The sequence below is a fragment of the Diabrotica virgifera genome, chromosome 5, assembly GCF_917563875.1.
Source record: "Diabrotica virgifera virgifera chromosome 5, PGI_DIABVI_V3a".
In the NCBI taxonomy this organism is placed as follows: domain Eukaryota; kingdom Metazoa; phylum Arthropoda; class Insecta; order Coleoptera; family Chrysomelidae; genus Diabrotica; species Diabrotica virgifera.
In genome coordinates this window covers 74,704,821-74,724,825 of record NC_065447.1, presented here as the reverse complement: position 1 = coordinate 74,724,825, position 20,005 = coordinate 74,704,821, and the positions used below count along the sequence as shown (strand labels likewise).

Sequence of the window (20,005 nt, the reverse complement as noted above, 5' to 3'; positions counted from 1 at the left end):
ATACACAAAGACTTGCCCAACGAAATAAAAGAAAAAATCGCAGAAAAACGAAGCCTAAGGAAAATATGGCAAAGAACCCGCGCACCCCAGGACAAAAATAGATTAAACCAAGCTACAACACGACTAAAAACTTTGTTAAACAACAATAAAAACAACGACCTAAGATGATATATACAAAATATATCTGCCACGGAAACCTCCGAGCCAGTAACGGACGATGGGCTAAAAGTAATAACGAAAAAGCCACATTCTTTGCCAAATACCTGGAGGAAGTGTCCCAACCACATGCTCAAAACAACAACCCTGATGCAGAAGATAATATTCAATTGTATTCAGAATATCCATACCAGCTAGAAGTACCATTGGAGAAATTCAGAGCCAAACAAGTTTTCAACAAAATCCAAACAGATCAAGGGCCTCGATTTTTGGCCCTTCGCTTCGTTATCGAACGTATTCGCTTCGTATACTAAACAGATACGAAACGAATAACGAAGCGAAGGGTCAAAAATCGAGGCCCTGAATCCGAAAATGTCCCCCGGGGTTTGACTTAATTACTCCAGAAATTTTAAACTTTAAGATCTTCCCAAGAAAGAAGTGCAATATTTGACACAGATTTTTAACGCAATCTTAAGAACTATAGTCGTCGCTGGGCCATCGAAGTGTAAACATCGTTAAAGCGCTCCGAAAAAAACGGTGATTAAGAATTCTAATTATCTTATCAACAACAATAAAAAAAACCCATTAGCAATAAGTGAGAAAAACAAAACAATATGTTCCCTTCGGGGAATCTTATTGGGTTCAGAAATGGACAACCAGTTTATCAACAACAAAACATACAGAGTGATCCAATAAATCTACAAATAACACAAACAACCAATAACCAACTACAGTGGCAGCCAACAATAATGAACCAACCAGAAAATGCAATGAACATGAATATGCCAACTATGCAACAACAGTATCATACAACTCCTATACAGACAGCAAATACAAACTATCTCTCTCAACCAGTTCAGCAGCAAATGCCGACATCAAGTAAAAATAGTGCAAATATCGAAGACAGAGAAACTCACTATATGACATCAACCAGCGAAGATGAAGAAGAAAATCAAACAGTAAAAACGCTTGGCAAGTCATGGGAAGCAATAAAAGGAAGAAAATACATAACAACAAGCCAAATCCAAGCGAAATTGAAACAGATAACCGATTCCAACCGCTGTCGAAAGAAACAGAAGAAAATACTGGAAACGCAGAAACCAACAAAATACCAAAACCTCCACCAATATTTGTACACGGGGTACAGGATTTCAACGAGATGACAAAGCAATTAGAGGAAATAGCGAAAAAAGAAGAATACCAGACAAAAAGTTTAATAAACAACGTTGTCAAAATAAATTGTGAAACACCAGAAATATACCGAAAATTGGTTAAGGAGTTCAAGGAAAAAAATATATACCATCACACGTACCAACTAAAAGAAGAACGAGCCTACAGAATCGTGATCAGATACTTACATCACTCAACCAATACTGATGACATAAAAAGTGAGCTATCTCAGTTAGGGCACAAAGTGAGAAACATAGTTAATGTAAAACAACAAAAAACCAAAGAACCGCTTAATCTCTTCTTTGTAGATTTAGAACCCGCGCAAAACAATAAAGATGTCTATAATATAACAGGCCTACAGAACAGAGTAATACACATAGAACCTCCACGAACTCAAAAAAACAGTATAATACAGTGCATGAGATGCCAACAATATGGACATTCCAAATCATATTGTAATAAACCATTCGTCTGTGTAAAATGCGGAGGCTCACACAATACCACCACGTGCAAAAAGTCAAAAGACGCCAGCCATATGTGCGTTATGCAATGGAGGCCACCCAGCCAATTATAAGGGATGTGATCACTATAAGAAACTTACCAAAGGAAGCAACAAAAACAATGGAGAGCATCAAAACCCATCAGCAATCTAAACAAATGATATATACACAAGAAACACACAAAAACTATCCAATCCACTGCCCCAGGGCTTGAGCTACGCTGAAGTAACTAAACACAACCAAACAGAAGATACAACCACTGTGTTAAACAAGTTTTTGGAAGAATTCAAGAATCTATTCAACCAACTAATCCAACAAAATAGCATGGTCCTCAACATGCTTACCATGCTTATGAACAAAATGAAATAATGGCTAAGTTTCTTCGAATAGCCCAATGGAATGCCAACGGCCTTCCAAGCCATACAGAAGAAGTGAAAATATTTCTAGACATAAATAAAATTGACATATTTTTAATTAGTGAAACGCACTTTACGAACAGAACTTATTTTAACATACCTAAATATAAACTATATCATACTGAGCATCCTGACGGCACAGCCCACGGAGGTACAGCAATACTCATCAAAGAAAATATTAAACATCATGAACTACTGAAGTACAAAGAAGAACACATCCAAGCAACGACAGTAAGCGTTGAAGCACTTCCATATAATGTCAACGTAACAGCTGTGTACTGCCCTCCTCGCCATAATCTAAAACGAGAACACTATGAAGAATTTTTCCAAACTTTACGACCAAAATTCATTGCTGGGGGAGATTACAACAGCAAGCATACCTTGTGGGGGTCACGACTTATAACAAAAGGCAGAGAACTTGCACATGTTATACAAAATAAGAATTACTCATTTATCTCAACGGGAACATCAACATACTGGCCGACCGATCCCAACAAAAAACCAGATTTATTGGACTTCTTCATAACAAACGGTATTGGTATAACTTATACAGATATAACACCAAGCTATGACCTAACTACTGACCATAGCCCAATAATAGCAACGGTAAGTACAACAGTTATCACTAAAAAACCAAAACTCCACCTGCACAACAATAAAACAAACTGGGACACTTACCGACAAATAATTCACGATACTATCGAAATAACAACGAGGCTGAAAAAACCGGAAGAAATAGAAGAGGACTATAACAAATTTATAAACATACTACAGTATGCAGCTAAATCAGCTACCCCACAAAGTAATCCCAACAGAAACATAAGTAATATACCTTTAGAAATAAAAAAACTGGTAGCTGAACAAAGAAAGGCTAGATCTGCATGGCAACGAACACACACACCAGACAGCAGAACAAGATACAATCGCATCAGCAACAAATTAAAATCAAAGCTGCAAGAAGTCAAAAATGAGTCATTTACGAATTACATCACCAATCTATCAAGACAAGACAACTCTATATGGAAGCCCATAAAAAGTAAGAGAAAGCCAATAACAGCATTACCTCCAATACGTAAAAATTCAACACCACCAGGACCATGGGCAAAAAGTGATAAAGAAAAGGCTGACCTATTTGCCGAGTATTTAGCAGAAGTTTTTACTCCACTAAATGACGACCAAGTACCAGAAGTGAACCAAATATTAGAAGAACCACTACAGATACAGGACCAAATAAAACTATTTACTCCAAAAGAAATTAGAGACGTAATTGCCACCCTAAACCCAAAGAAGGCACCAGGCGAAGATCTGATAACCGCAAAAATGTTAAAAGAAATACCCAAAAAGGGCATAGTTAAACTACTGCACATATTCAATGCAATACTTAGATGTGACTACTGGCCCAAAGCACTCAAAATTGGACAAATAATTATGATACCAAAGCCTGGCAAAAACCCTCTAGATGTCTCATCATATAGGCCTATCAGCTTATTACCAACAATCTCCAAGTTGCTTGAAAGACTTATCCTAAACAGAATAAATGCAGAAATCAATCCACAAAATTGGATCCCAGATCATCAGTTCGGATTTCGACAAAGCCATTCAACGATACAACAATGCCATCGCATAGTCAACGCCATCAACCAGTCACTTGAAAATCAGCAGTACTGCACAGCAGCCTTTATAGACATCAGTCAGGCTTTTGACAAAGTCTGGCATCCAGGCTTGTTATGCAAAATAAAAAGAATTCTCCCAGCAAGTTACTACAACCTACTGAAAGCCTACCTACACGAGCGGCAGTTTAAAGTAAAAGTTAATGAAGAAGTCTCGGAATACAAGCCTATTCACTCTGGCGTACCACAAGGGAGCATACTAGGGCCATTATTGTACATACTATATACATATGACTTGCCTACAAATGATAAAACAACCATCGGGACATTTGCAGACGACACTGCTATTTTTGCCAAGCATGACGATCCTATTGCAGCAACACAAAATCTCCAAGAGCATCTAAACTCACTTGAAATATGGCTGAAGAAGTGGAAGTTTAAGGTAAACGAAACAAAATCATCCCATATAACATTCACTCTCCGGACTGGAACCTGCCCACCAGTAACCATCAATCAAATAAAAGTACCACAAAGTAATCAAGTCAAATATCTAGGGCTACACTTTGACAATAAACTCAACTGGAAACACCATATAACAAAGAAAAGAATGCAACTTGACCTAAAAACCAAAGAACTTTACTGGCTCATTGGAAGAAAATCCTACCTTTCAATAGAAAACAAATTGCTAATATATAAAGCAGTGATAAAGCCAATCTGGACTTATGGCATTGAACTGTGGGGCTGTGCTAGCAAATCCAATACTGTGATTATCCAGAGAGCGCAATCCAAGATACTTCGAGCAATAGTTAATGCACCATGGTATGTATCAAACCAAACTCTACACAAAGATCTAAAAATTCCATATGTAACCGAAGTCATCCAAGAAAACAACAGAAAACACCACAACAAACTAGAAGACCATCCTAATCCACTACTTCATCCACTACTGCAACCTGTCCACAATAGAAGACTCAGAAGAAGCTGACCCTCCGACCTAAGAGGTAACTGAGGAAACATCGCTGGATGTTTACCTCTCCACGTCACCACATTTACAATAATTTAATTTAATGTAAGACCAACAAATTGACTTATAGATGTTTGTTTTATATCTGATTGTCAATAAAGGGAGATAATAAAAAAAATCTTAAGAACTGGTTACTATCCCGTTTTGTGGAAAGTGGCACAAATCATCTTAATACCCAAACCAGAAAAGCCTGTAAAAGAAGTTAAGTCCTATAGACCTATCAGTCTACTTTCCGTGATGTCAAAGGTTATTAAAAAAACCAGCGGCGGCTCGTGGGTCAATCTTCAGGGGGGTCATTTTGGTTTGAAAACTTCAAACTGTTGATTTTTTAAAGTATTTAAAAGATCTTTTAGCATTTATATTTTAGATAAAAAATACAGACTTAGATAAAACTCAATACTATTTACCCTAGTTTTCCGAAAATTAAATTTGTCTTTTTTTAGAGTAAATCTTTTAAAAAATATAGGAAAAATGGTATGAACAGGTTATTGACTGATATATAGATAGGAATATTTATAGTATAATAAATTGTAAATTTATTAAAACGAAACTTACTTTAAATATTTTTATATTTTAAGTCAATTCTTCTATCCTTTAGTTCTGCAAAATAGTCTATGACCTTCTCATTGAACAAGCAGACGGTAACTAACTAAACGTGAGGCCGTCGACTCTACTACAGGTATACGACGGAAAGGTCACTCCCACTCTCGCCCACGAAATTGCTATCTGCCGTCTCTTTTCTATTTTACATGCATTTGTCCATAAGCCATAAGAACTGTATGTAGACAATTTAAAATACGGCCCAGCCACGGGCTTGTGTATAGCGCGAGGCGCGACGTCTATTATATTTGTTTTGCCAATGCAGACTGCTGAGAGTATTTCAGAGTGAAGTTTTAGATAAAAGATATTTTTAATAAAATTGGTATTTTTATGAGATTATTTTAGGGGGGTCATTGACCAATTGACCCTAAGGAGGAGCCGCGCTTGCAAAAAACTACTACTAGTAGTCTCCAATTCCATAAACAAAGCCTTAGAAAAGACAAAATGCTGTTCTGCAGCCTTTTTGGATATCTTGCAGGCTTTTGATAAAGTCTGGCACACTTGCCTGTTATACAAAACAAGACAAGTCCTTCCTCTCAACTACTTTCTAATCCTCAAGTCCTATCTCACCGACCGTCATTTCCTTGTAAAAGTAAAAAATTAGTGCACTAACTTATATCCAATCAAAGCTGGAGTAGCTCTGGGTAGTGTCCTTGGACCATTTATCTACCTACTCTACACAGCAGATCTTTCTACAAGTCAAAACATCATCACAGCCACATATGCCGATGACACAGCAATCATTGCAGCTCACTCAAACCCGTACATCACCTCGCAACTACTCTAGACAAATCTCGATAGAATAAAGATCTGGTTACAAACATGGTGAATTAAAGTAAGTGAAAGCAAGTCAGTACATATAACGTTCACTGTTCACTAATCGAAAAGATATGTGCCCAACCGTCTCATTAAATAATCAAGTACTACAAGAAACAAAGGGATGCTGTAAAATACCTAGGTATGCATTTGGACCGCAGATTAACGTGGAAGAAACACATATTCACGAAAAGAAAACAGTTGGGTCTGAAACTCAATAAAATATACTGGCTGACAGGAAAAAGGTCACAACTGAGTTTGTACATTGAAAGTTTAGTATACAAGTCTGTGATTAAGCCAATATGGAGATATGGTATACAACTGTGGGGATCTGCGTCGAGATCCAATATCGACATCCTGGAGAGATTTCAATAGAAGAGCTTCCGTATTATCACAAATGCATCGTGGTTCATGTCCAAGGAATACATTGGGTGCGTTCACCAGACCAGTGTGCTATGTCAGCGCTTTGAAACTGTTTAGGATTTTTCCGGTGAACGTCATGTCAATTTAGGCTAAACTTCAACGTGTTGACGAATCGGTCGCCATTTTATTCAACGTAGTATTTGTATCGCTTCAATATTGAACGTGTTTAAGAAATATATTGTAATGGCGCGCTGATTTGAAAATATTTACTTTTACAATGGTTTTAATTATAAAGTAATTGAAACTTAGGAGATACATAATTGTATACGCTCACGAAATTGTAAATCTGTGTATTGAGGGACAATATTTTCAACATAATTCATATTTCTCGTGACAATTATTATTTATTTGTGGTGGGTATTCATCATCATCCAATGGTTCTGCCAAGTCCAGCACAGCCAGCAGCACTAAAAATTATTTCTTGTTCATGTCATTATCAAACAACAATAAACGTAGTATTATATTGTCCATTTTTGAATTAAATTTGTGTAAGACACGTCCAAGTTATCGTTGAACGATAGCACGATATAAAAATAAACAAAAACAACGAATCTCGTTTTAGGTTAAGTTCATAATTCATAAAACATGCGAGAACAGAAAACAAAACCAACTATGAAAGTGTCAAACGGAAAAATACCATTCACCAGACTGAACTTTTGACTGAATTTTAAAGCGCTGAAACACAGCTGTTCAGTTGAAACTTAAACTGATTATTTCTGGTGAACGCAGCCATTAATCGTAATCTTCAAATAAAGACTGTCAAAGAAGAAATTTCCAGTTACTCCCAAAAATACGACATACGACTGCAAAACCACCCCAACAGGCTAGCGAAGAACCTTATGAGGCCCCAGGCAAACAGAAGGCTAAAGTGCCACATTCCAAGCAATCTACCAAGATTTTAGATTTTCAAAAAAAATTTAAATGATACACATTTATTACAATCACAAATAATTTTGTTATAGTTCTTCCACTCTAACTTTTCCCATGCGTCACGATTCATTTTCAAACAATTTAAATCCAAACATAAAGTGAAACGTACGTCGATGTGTAGTATTGATACGTACTGTCAGAGTGTCAGTGGTAATAATTAGGAAATGGCTGTTATTAGTGATGTAAAATTTCCGGGAAGATTCGAATGCCGGAAAGTTTCCGGAAACTTTCCAGGAATATTTGAAACTTTCGGAAACTTATGGAAATATTGTATTTTTATTTAAATTCTTATAATAAATCATACTTAGCTTTATTTATTGTTGAGGTATTCAGAAAAAATCTGTTAAAAATTAAACCTTCAAAAACACTTATTTAAAATTCAATTAACTTAATTAAAAAAATACTCTGAATATTTTTATTAGTCATTATACTTAAAACTAAAAAAGTTATTTTATTTAAAAAAATTTTAAAATAAAAATAATAAAAAAAATCCAAAATTGATTACATAGGAACTTAATTCAGGTAATGTGTATTCAGTATTCCTATATAGTATTACAGCAGGAAATTTTTTCTTAACTAATAATAACAAAAGAAACTACAAAATTCTTAGGAATTATAATTATAATAAATATAAATAAATAAGAGTCTATTCTTGTGAATTAGATAAATTTTCTTCACACAAGCAGGACTATGTAACATGAAGAGAACATGATGAAGAGTCTCTCTCTGTCTTGATTAATCTTTCATTTTATGATATGGATTTGGAGCCTTGCCCTGGTTCCAACAGATGAGTTCTAGAAGGACTCTCATCACATACCATTTTCCCATGTTTATGATCTTTTAGGAGTTTTTCATTATGAGCTATATTAATTGACTTTCTGCTCTATGTATAGCCAGTCTATTTCTACTTTTATTATGTATGAAAGAGTATGTGCTAAAACTACGCTCTGTTTCGGCGGAGGAAGCTGGTAACCCCAGTATTGTAATTGCCAAATCTTTTAAAGAAGTTTTGATGCACATTCTTTGCCAACAGCTTATACAATCTACTGATCGTGCTGAAAGCTAAATAAAATCCATCGATCAAAGGCCTGCTTTTGCACAGAACTTTGTAAGTTTAAAAGAAATTATTTTTTGTCAATAAACTTTAGATAATTGGTTATTTTCTTGTCTATACACTGCGTAGCTAATATATGCTCTTCAGCAGTGAGGCTTTGTCCTGTTAAAGAAGGATCAAGTAAGTTTGCAGCATAGTGCACAGGCTTCACTGCCAGTTTTTTCTTTTTTCTAATTTAGATAAGCACTCGTTTTCCTTAGACTTACTGATTGGAAGTAACGGCATATTCTCGGTAAAAATATTTTCTATATCCTTAAATGCCTCGACAACCTGGGATATTTTACATATATTGCCTTCCAATAAAGTAGACCATTTCACAATTATTGGTGTTAGTACAATTGCTACTTTTTACAACTTTATCCAAAGTATTTCATCATCCAGACAGTTTTGTTTAACATTCCGTGAACATTTTTCATTTTCTTCCTCTAGTTATGACCATAAGCATTTGTAAAGCACTTTTAGACACAATAAGGCTATTTATTTAAGGATTGAACCCTACCTACTTTTTACAGGAAGTTTTAATGATATAACCTTATTGTAGTTTTGAAGCTGGATTTTATTAAATCGGGCAAAAGATAATGGGAATATCTATGGCTATTACCCACGTGGGATACTAGCCATAGATATTACATAGGATACTTTCGGGAACCGAGAAATGTCAATAAAAATTCTATCTACTGAAAATCTCCTAAATATTCACTGTTCTGCTTGATGGAATCGAGGCATGGACATTAACTGTTGCAACTCTGAATCGGCTATTACTAAGACGTTTTGAACCAAAAATATTGAAAAAAAATATATGGTCTCATAGTTGACAGCACAACTGGGCAATATCCAATTAGAACACAGGAAGAATTGGAAATGTAGCGATAACTGTTGTCTACTATGTGACTCTATTGGAAGCCGCTATTCTCATACCTCAAAAGAAAGAAAAAAAAACGTATAATCTTATAATAAAAATGATTTATCCTTACCTTGGTGATTAAAAATATCTTTGACAATTACTTTTTCAAAATCTTCTAGTTCAACATCAGCGCGAGTTTTATTTTGATTGTAAAGATCATTTAACTTATCTACAATCAATTGTGATCCACTATTGGACAAAAACATAAAAATGGTGTTTCTGTAATCAGCTCCATCAACTTTTTCTCTGTAATCCAACATAGGTAAGATGGAATTTAATAACTCTTCAGGCATGTTGTCTGCGTCATGAAATATAAACAATTGTTTACTGCAGGAAGTTACATTGCCTTTTAACCAGCTGTACAAATTTTGCTGAAAAAGAAATCTCTTTCAATTTTTTGAAAAAAAGAAGTTTTACTCTATGAACAAAAGTGGCTAATGAGAACCAAAAAATCTCAATAATAATATAGTTCTGAAGCTATTTCTTTGTGGCATTTATGTAATTTACTATTCTAATTGGGAAATAAGCCAAAATTTAAGTCGAAAAATGATTTTATTGACGATTCGACTTCCCCTTCGGAGGTCGTTATCGAAATACAGCATATTAATAAATTAAACAAATTTTGTTGCTTAGTAAAAAAATTCTTCTAATAATTTAGACATATCGCCGCTTCGCAAGAACGTAGGGATAAGTCAAAAAAGACGATTTTAGAGGAGAGGCATTTTAAAATTATATAGATATGATCATGGGCATAACTCCGAATAAGTTGTTACTTTAAAGAAATTACCTATACAATCTTGTTAGAAATCTATCTAAATACAAACTGTGATAACTAGATAAATTTAAAGTGTTAATATGGTTAAATTTTATCATTTTGTTACCCCTATTAGAGTTGAGTCTTTTTTCCTGAGAAACATTTACTTCAACTTTGTTAAAACGCTGACCTAACTACAAAAAGTGTCCTTATTTTAGAGAGAATTTTCACAAAAATTAATCATAAATATAAGAACAGTCGTTCTTGACGAGAAGTAAACACACAAATTGCTTCATTTTCTGCGGCATAACTAACTTGGGTCTATATTCATACGAAAATGTTAAGTATTTAACTACTTTCGCGCCAAACAAATATAGACACTTGATGCCATCTTTTAGCGACTATTATTATTAACGTCATAGGTCTTTATTCACGCGATAGATACTTTGATTTTTAGTAGATCTGCATTAATAAGTCAATTTCGTCAAATTTTGACTTAAGCCTACGTTCTTGCGAAGCGGCGATATATTATAAATTTTAAAGTAGAAGACTTTAAAATGATATTGCCAATATTTATGAATTGCATTTCTGGGACGACTTTATTGAAAGATTACATGAAATCAACTTTAACTTAAGAATATCCGTCACAAAAAATCACAGCATGTGATTTCACAGTATTCCATTTTTAACGTTGATGTTGTAATTTGATTTGTAATTTAGATATCTGTTGGTGTGTGTTGGTTTTCTTTACACTTGAGTCTCAATGATATGAATGAGTCAGATTAACTTAAATTATTAGAAGATTTTTTACTAAGCAACAAAATTTGTTTAATTTATTAATATTTTGTATTTCAATAACGACCTATGAAGTGGAAGTCGAAACGTCAATAAAATCATTTTTCAACTTAAATTGTGGCTTATTTCCCAATTAGAATAGTAAATTAACAGGTTGACTGCCCATATATAAATAAAAAAAATTGGCCCACATGCCCAAGCACATATTAGTCAAGGGCATAGCGGGCGTATACGCCCGCCGGGGCATATTGGGAGAATTAGGTAGCGGGCGTATACGCCCGCCGTGGCAGTCAACCTGTTAAATAATTAATAAACAAGCACAAACTGTGAATATGTGTGAGTGTGAGCTAGTAAGCTATTCGCGGTGTGCAGGTATCTGGAGAGGATATGAGAAACGATCGTGCACGAATAGCGGAGAAATCTTGCAACTTTCTTAAATAATTCATATTCTCAATTAAAATTGTCAAATTGACGTATATTTCATACCTACTGTTATTGAAGAAGAAAAATTATATGTTGCTCACAATAATGATATGATATGCAATTATTATATATAAAAGTATATTTAATTAACTGTATTTTGTTTGCATTACTGCATTTTAATAATTAATTTTATTTACTACATACAATTGTTTACCTTTTAATAACATAACCTAAATCTTACTTTTTCTTCTCATAATTTTTTTGGGCTACGGCCTTGACAATGATCCAGCAACCAGGACCAATATGATTGGCCAATATAATTAAAAGTACGAAAAAAGTTGCCGAGCTATGAACCAGGTGTCGCTTTTCCGAACTTGCACGGTCCCAATATAAAGATATTGCATGGAGAGCTGGGCGCTCCAGATTCAGATTCCAGATCTCCAAAAAATTGGAGATGTGGATACCGACGAATATTGCGGATAAGTTGAGTTGATATGACAAATGAAATAATTTTACATCAAATGAAAAAGAGTACAGAAATAACAAAAACAATAAAAATTCGAGTTACAATATTTCAGTCATGTAATGAGACATCCAGAGAGGTACAACCTTCTGCACCTCATAATACTGGGCAAGATTGCCGGAAGAAGCCAAGGCCGAAGAAGAGACCCATGCCGAAGAAAAGGCCCATACTAAAGAAGTACATCTTGGCTATCTGCTAATATGTTTCTCTGCTGTAGACAAAGTAATTATTTAAGGATATAAGTTATAAACACTTAGGATATTGTCGGTAGACAATTAAGACTTTTCAGCCCCTTCGTGCTTCCCTGCATGTTATAGAAACTGTGATTATTGTTATCTGAAACTCCATAAACCAAAATCAAATAGTCCGCTTAATATCCAGTACGCCTAGTCATTGTGAAGCTGTTATTAGAAATAGAGGGCGAAACAAGCAATATTAGTTTACATTATATTTCTTCTGTTTTAAAAGTTTTGTTACCTGTTATTATTTATTGTTAATTTAGTATCTTTTCAGTTAAAACACATGTTAACTGTATATAGAGGAGAACTGTACAAAAAAATAAAAACATATGAAAGGATAAAGAATAAACAGAGGGGACATAAATGAAGATATGTCTATTATAAAAATAAAAATAGGAGGAATTCTGTAAATCAGTGGTTCTCAACCGGGGGGCGCCCCCCTGGGAGGCATGAGAGAATTTCAGGGGATGCGTGAGGGTACAAAGAAAAAAAAATAAAAATTAAAAAATATATATTTTGTTAAAAAACAAAATATTTTGTATTTCGTATTTTTATTTTGTTTAGAAATAATTCTTTATTTAAACGTGATTAAAATCGTTTTACTCAAACACTTGTGTATGGCAACATCGTAGGAGCGCAAAGTATATTTACCAACACTGTATTGCAAGCACTCCTGGCTCCAGTTCAGTGGCTCCGTCTCACGCGTCAGTCTCGGTCGACAGCGTCTGTGTGCTGTTTGTAGCAATCAGTGTAATCGTTATTTAATAACAGAGTTTGTGTTTTAATTGTTTGTGAATTATTTAATAGTGTTGTGTAACAGCTTTGTCAGCTGAGTCAGGGTAGCCTTGATGATTTCCAATCTCCGATAGGAGTGGCACAAGAAGAAGAAGAACAGCTTTGAAAATGGCTAAGTAACTTCAAAAGAAAATATTGTATTCAGACGATTATATCAAGTATGGTTTTACCTTTATGGAGAAAAACGGCAGTCATTTACCTCAGTGTGTTAACTGCCTTGCTGTTCTTAGTAATGATGCAATGCGCCCCGGACGTTTGGAACGGCATCTAATTACAAACCATTCTTATTTGAAAGATAAAGGCCCAGAATTTTTTATTGCCAAAAAGCAGCCTTAAACGTATGAAACTTGACTCTACTGCAAATTTTCGTGTTGAAAATGAGAAAGCTGTGGAAGCATCATACAAAATAGCACTTTTGATAGTTAAAGACAAGAAACCACATACTATTGGTGAGTCACTAATTAAACCTTGTTTTCTTACTGCTTGTTGTACCGTACTTAGTGAAGACAGTTGTAAGAAAGTAGAAAAAATTTCTCTCTCAAACGACACAGTAAAACGTAGAATTGATGACATGGCTCTGGATTTGTAAAATCAACTATTGCAAAAATTGAAAGGTTCACCGTTTTTTTCTTTGCAGTGTGACGAAACAACTGATATTTCAAAGCATGTACAGTTATTGTTTTACTGTCGATTTATTGACAGAAAACGGTTCCTGGAGGAAATATTGTTTTCAACATCTCTTGAAACAACATCTAAAGCCATTGACATATTTTCTGCTCTTGAAGATTTTTTAGTAATCAATGAACTTCCATGGGAGAAAGTAATTGGCATATGTACTGATGCGGCCCAAGCCATGACAGGATGTCGATCTGGATTTATGGAATTGGCAAAAAAGAAGAACCCTAGGATAATTGGTTCTCACTGCATTATTCACAGACAAGCTTTAGCTAGTAAGACTTTACCTGAACCTCTCAACGTCACATTAAACTTAGCAATTAAAATAGTTAACCACATCAAATCCAGCGCATTAAACACTAGGCTCTTTCAGGCACTATGTCAAGAACTTAATAGTGATCAGGAAACCCTCCTGTTTCACACAGAAGTCCGGTGGTTATCCAAAGGAAATGTGCTTGCAAGATTATTCAATTTAAAGTCAGAAGTTGAAATTTTGTTAATGACTTCAAAACAAGATCTTCACAGAAGATTTACAGATGATAAAAATATCTTTACTTGGCTTATTTGTCTGACTTTTTTGAGACACTTAATGTCCTGAATCTGAAACGTCAAGGCCGTAAAAACCTCTTAAACACTTATGATGCAATTAAGGGGTTTATAGAAAAAATATCGCTTTGGCAACGCCGCCTCCACAGTTCCAAGCCAAACTTTTCCTCTTTTCCTAAACTGAACGACCTTCTCGATGATATTCAAACCCTTCCACTACATCTAGTTTCGGATTTCATATCACGGCATTTGGAGGAACTGAAAAATCAAATTCGAAAGTACTTTCCAGATGTTAGCTCGGAAAACTGGGAATTTAAGTTGACAAGAGATCCTTTTCATATCGAAGTTGACATTCTTCCAGTTAACCTTCAAGAGCAGGCAATTGACCTAAAATGTGATTCACAAGCAAAAGCAGATTTTCCAAACATGGACTTGGAAGAATTTTGGTTAACCTACTTTCCTGTTTACCCAGAAGTGGCTACAGTATCTGCGAAGTTATTAGTCCGGTTTTCATCCACATATCTTTGCGAATATGGTTTTTCTGTATTGGCGTATATAAAATCAAAATACCGTTCAAGGCTGGACGTTGAAAGTGACTTAAGGTGTGCTCTGACACAGTTTCAACCGAATATCGAAAAATTTGTCAAGAACAGACAATGCCAACCCTCTCATTGAAAGTGCAAAAACACTCATATACTGAATTCGCTCTACCGAGATTCACTTTGATACATTCGGAATAGGAAACATACAACACAAAAATTCCTACCTCACACTATTAACTGCTAAAATCCACTTAATCTTTCATTAAAAAAAAAGAATTATTAGAAATAGTGGGAGTGTCTACTAATCTCATAAAATTTTGTGAAGTTTATTTCTACAAAATATTTTTATTTTGCACAATAAATAATCTTGTCATTTGTTATCAATACATTATAATGGTGTAAATAAATAATTATTGATTGGCGTAAGGTTTATGATATTTTTATGTCTGTTTACTATTAATAATATTTGCTATGAGCAGGTGCGTTGGTTGTGTAGAAATTTCCAGTCACTTCTGACAACTGAACTTCCCAAAAAAAGAAATTACTAACGTCAGTGTCAAAGTGAATCTCGACAGAGCGAATTCAGTATATAAGACTTTCAACTTTATATGCGTATTTGATTTTTTGATTATTCTTTTTCTCGAATAAATAAACAATGTTAAGTTTAATATGACATCAAATAAACTTTCGTATTTAAATATATCTGGATTTTTATTTTGCATCCCAGCTTTTGCTAACGTAGAGTTAACATCGTCAGTTTCACAATTCACAGATCTAACTTGAACCAACCAATTATTGACTGGAGGGGAGGCGTGAGCTATCTTCAGTGTTCAAAGGGGGCGCCAGTGCTAAAAGGTTGAGAACTGCTGCTGTAAATGATGATTAGATAAGAATACTTTAAATACATTTTATATAAAATATCGAGTCCAGAATATGATGAAGAAGAGCTGATGGGAAATAACAATGAAGATCACTGAACTAATAGATCACTAAAATAATGTAAACCCTAAAAAAATAGATAATCAAATTAGTAAACATCAGTGTCTAATGCTGAAGATAAGTTGGGTTGAAAGAATCACAAATCTTGAAGTAATACGAAGGATAGGAAGAGACCCAGAAATTTTGTTAACGATAAAACGAAGAAAACTCGAGTATTTGGGTCACCTGATGAGAGGTCATAAATACGCATTACTTCAAAATATAATGCAAGGAAAAATAGAAGGAAAACGGAATCCAGGCCACAGAAGAATGTCGTGGATGCGGAATTTGAGAGAGTGGTTTGGCTGCACCACTAATGAACTTTTTAGGTCAGCTGTAAACAAAGTCAGGGTAGCCTTGATGATTTCCAATCTCCGATAGGAGTGGCACAAGAAGAAGAAGAAACATCAGTGTAGTTTCAGATGAAGACTTAGCACAATGATTAGTTATCCAATGATTACTTAGCCAAATTTTCTTATTAATAGACATTCAAGCATGAGTCATGCATAAAGCTATGAGTATGGGATGCCTGTAACGGCATTGAAATATTTTGAATAACCATGTCTCTAACTCGATTTTGGTTCTCTTTGCGGTATGTAAAGTTCGATACAGAAATCTCTCTCTTTCTCTCCTGATGTCAATTTGCAAATTTAAAAATGTTAGTAAACTAGTTAAATCTCACTTAAGGCATATTAGAAGGTGTGAAGGAATTCTACATAACAATATCACCCACCAACATTTAAAGCTTTGTATCACATACTTTGTATACATCAGAATTTCCCCCTTGGTTAAAATGAAGCCTTCCTGAAAAATAGTGAACATATTTACTTTGAACTCCTAGTTTAAATAAGCTCTGAGCAATCATCTCGCTGATATAATTTTTCCCTGTTCCAATTGGACCATGCAAGCTTAGGACCAGTGCTTTTCTTGAAGGGTGGTTACTGTTCCAATGAGGACTTATAGCGTCTATAACTGTAGACGCTAAGGGTTGGCCATATAATTTTGTTTTTAATAACAATGATAATTCTAAAAGTAAACATAAGAAAATATAAGTACAGATTGGTGGATTTTACACAATTCAAAGGTAAACTCCTTCTCAGAGGCATCTTTCAGTGCGTCACAGTTTTTTGATTTCTTTCTAACTCATTAAGTTGGAAGTGATAGGAAAAAAGGTAGTTCCCACTTAAAGACATTTATAACATTTATTCTAGTTGTTGATAGGTGGCGCTATAATCGAACAAAAAATGATTTATTTATTTATTTTATTTATTTATTTCAACGGTAGAACCATTTACAAACGAGTACAAAAAAAATAGTTAAAGTAAAAATCATGTACAAAAAACATCAAAAATCAACGAATAAAAGACAATTAAACAACAAAATTTGTAAAATAAGACAGTAAATTCAATCGCAGAAGATGAAAAATATTACATACATATTTAAATCAATAAACTCTGAAGCTGCCTTTTGAAGACATTAATGCTTGGACAGAATGGATCAAGTAGCATTTCATTGCATAAGCTGAGCATTCTCGACACGGGAAAATGACGAGCATACTCAGTCCTATGAAAAGGAATATAAAAGAGTGCAGTGTGTCGAGTTCTATGTATTGTGTTTAAGTACACATTATCCAATAACGAGGGACAATTGATAGCATTGTTTAGAATTTTAAATAGAAACAACATATCAGCTCTCAACCTGCGGTTCTTCAGCGTAGTAACATTAAATATATATATATATATATATATATATATATATATATATATATATATATATATATATATATATATATATATATATATATATATATATATATATATATATATATAGTCTTTTAAGTCCCTTTTACTTTTCAGTGTCGGGACTAATGTCTATTCACGTGTGCACAAACTTTGACCATTGTTTTCTATCCTGCGCCAGTCTGCTTGCTTCTGCTACGGTTTTCCCTTTCTTTTGGATAATCTTCGCAATGGTTGTATCCCAGTTTTCTGATGGTCTTCCTCTGTTTCTTTTTTTCTGAATTCTTGCTTCCCATACTTTCCTTACTGGTATGTTTCTTCTCATTCTTTTCATGTGGCCCCACCAACTCAGCTGTTTTTCTTGGATGTATTCTAGGAGTGGTTTAGTTTTGAGCTCCGCTCGTATATCTATATTTCTTAGTCTGTCTCTTTTTGATACTCCTTTTACTCGTCTTAGGTATTTCATTTCCAGTGCCTGGATCTTACTCTTCATACTTCTTGTTAATACCCAAGACTCGCACCCGTATGTAAGTACTGGTCTGTATATCGTGTTGAAGACAGTTATTTTGGTTTTTCTGGATATTTCTTTTTTGTTTAAAAATTTGTTGTTAATTGCGTGGAATATTTTAGACGTTTTGTTAATCCTTTCTTCTATATCTTTGTGTTGTTTTCCGTTGTTTTCCACTGTTACTCCCAGGTATTGAAAGTAGGTAACATTAAATTGAGACATTATTCCAGAATAATCTATGACGAAATTTTCAGTATTTCTTATATTACAATGTGCTTTATAAGCTAAGGATCTTAGAAACTTCCGCTGAACGCTCTCCAATCCATCAATGTAAACTTGATGAAATGGAGACCAAACAACAGAGCAGTATTCAAGTCCAGAGCGCACTAGAGAGCAGTACAGTAATTTGAATACAGTAGGTGAGAGATCATGACTGTTGCGATAAATAAAACCAAGACTGCGAAATCCTGTTTCCTTAATTTTAAGATAATGGCTTCTAAATGTCAATGCACAATCCAATAATAAAATTGGAAAGAAATCCTTTGTAAAAGGTATAAAATTTTTTTATTAAAAATCCCTTAAAAGGGCTACATCACAACAAAACGTTTTAGATTTTTATAAAAAATCATCATCAGTGTTCGATCTAAAAATAAGTATAACCGATTTAATGAATATAAAGTTAGTATTTAAATTTTGACAAAGGTTAGAGCAAGTTGGTTATACTTACAAACTGGATGCTAGCTGAGCCACAAAAGAAAAATATCTGGGTAAAAACCCTTGACATAAAATATAGATGCCTTAAAAGTGCATACTTCAATAAAAAGGCCTGTGATGGTCACATGGCAAACAGGATAATGTCCTAAGGTAAAGTATACAGGTTTCCCAACACGTGGGATCCAAATTGAGTTGATCACATTTCAACGACTTAATGGCAACTGAATGCGAAATGAGTGATGTTTCTGAAAGGTGTCAAAAGACAGATGGACAACGTGACGTGGAATTTACCTTGTATTACGAAGCCAACTAATTGTTAGTAAAATATTTAATGAAAATTTACATAGTAATAACAAACATCAACAAAGTTAATGTTTGTTATTACTATGTAAATTTTCATTAAATATTTTACTAACAATTAGTTGGCTGTCGTAATACAGGGTAAATTCCACGTCACGTTGTCCATCTGTCTTTTGACACCTTTCAGAAACATCACTCATTACTCATTTCGCATTCATGTTGCCATTAAGTCATTGAAATGTGATCAACTCAATTTGGATCCCACGTGTTGGGAAACCTGTATACTTTACCTTAGGGCATTATCCTGTTTGCCATGTGACCATCACAGGCCTTTTTATTGAAGTATGCACTTTTAAGGCATCTATATTTTATGTAAAGGGTTTTTACCCAGATATTTTTCTTTTGTGGCTCAGCTAGCATCCAGTTTGTAAGTATAACCAACTTGCTCTAACCTTTGTCAAAATTTAAATACTAACTTTATATTCATTAACCCTTAAACGCCCAAGGGTGGATAAAAAATGTCCACCTAATGCGTATTCCCTTATAACATATTTATTACATGTCCCGAAATTTTTCAAAAATTATTTATTGTTAAAAAGAGGACCCTTTATCGAATGTTAATTTGGTTCTACCGATATTTTTAAAAATAAAAGTAATATCTTGAATTCAAAATATGGGTGGGCACAAAAAGTCCACCCTTGGGTAAAGGTTTCTATATAATTTCTCGTTGGCAAAAACATAATGCACATAATTATCGACCATATAATTACATAATCGACATAATTATTCGCCACACTAATGAGGACGAAAA

General features: G+C 34.3%; 1 protein-coding gene across 2 annotated transcripts in view; it reads right to left on the bottom strand.

Moving 5' to 3' along the window:
• LOC114342875 (torsin-1B-like) overlaps positions 1–20,005 on the bottom strand; it is a 35,845-nt gene that overhangs the window by 10,035 nt on the left and 5,805 nt on the right. Inside the window, exons 2-4 of one of the 2 annotated variants that reach the window (XM_028293679.2) lie at positions 16,694–16,959; positions 9,734–10,034; positions 8,324–9,677 (exon numbers count right to left, since the gene is read on the bottom strand). In XM_028293679.2, the coding sequence (XP_028149480.1) occupies positions 9,643–9,677; positions 9,734–10,034; positions 16,694–16,959 (602 nt within the window). In that variant the 3' untranslated portion in view covers positions 8,324–9,642. Of the gene's footprint in view, positions 1–8,323; positions 9,678–9,733; positions 10,035–16,693; positions 16,960–20,005 lie in introns of those variants that run through there. The other variant, XM_028293678.2, reaches the window with a different exon arrangement.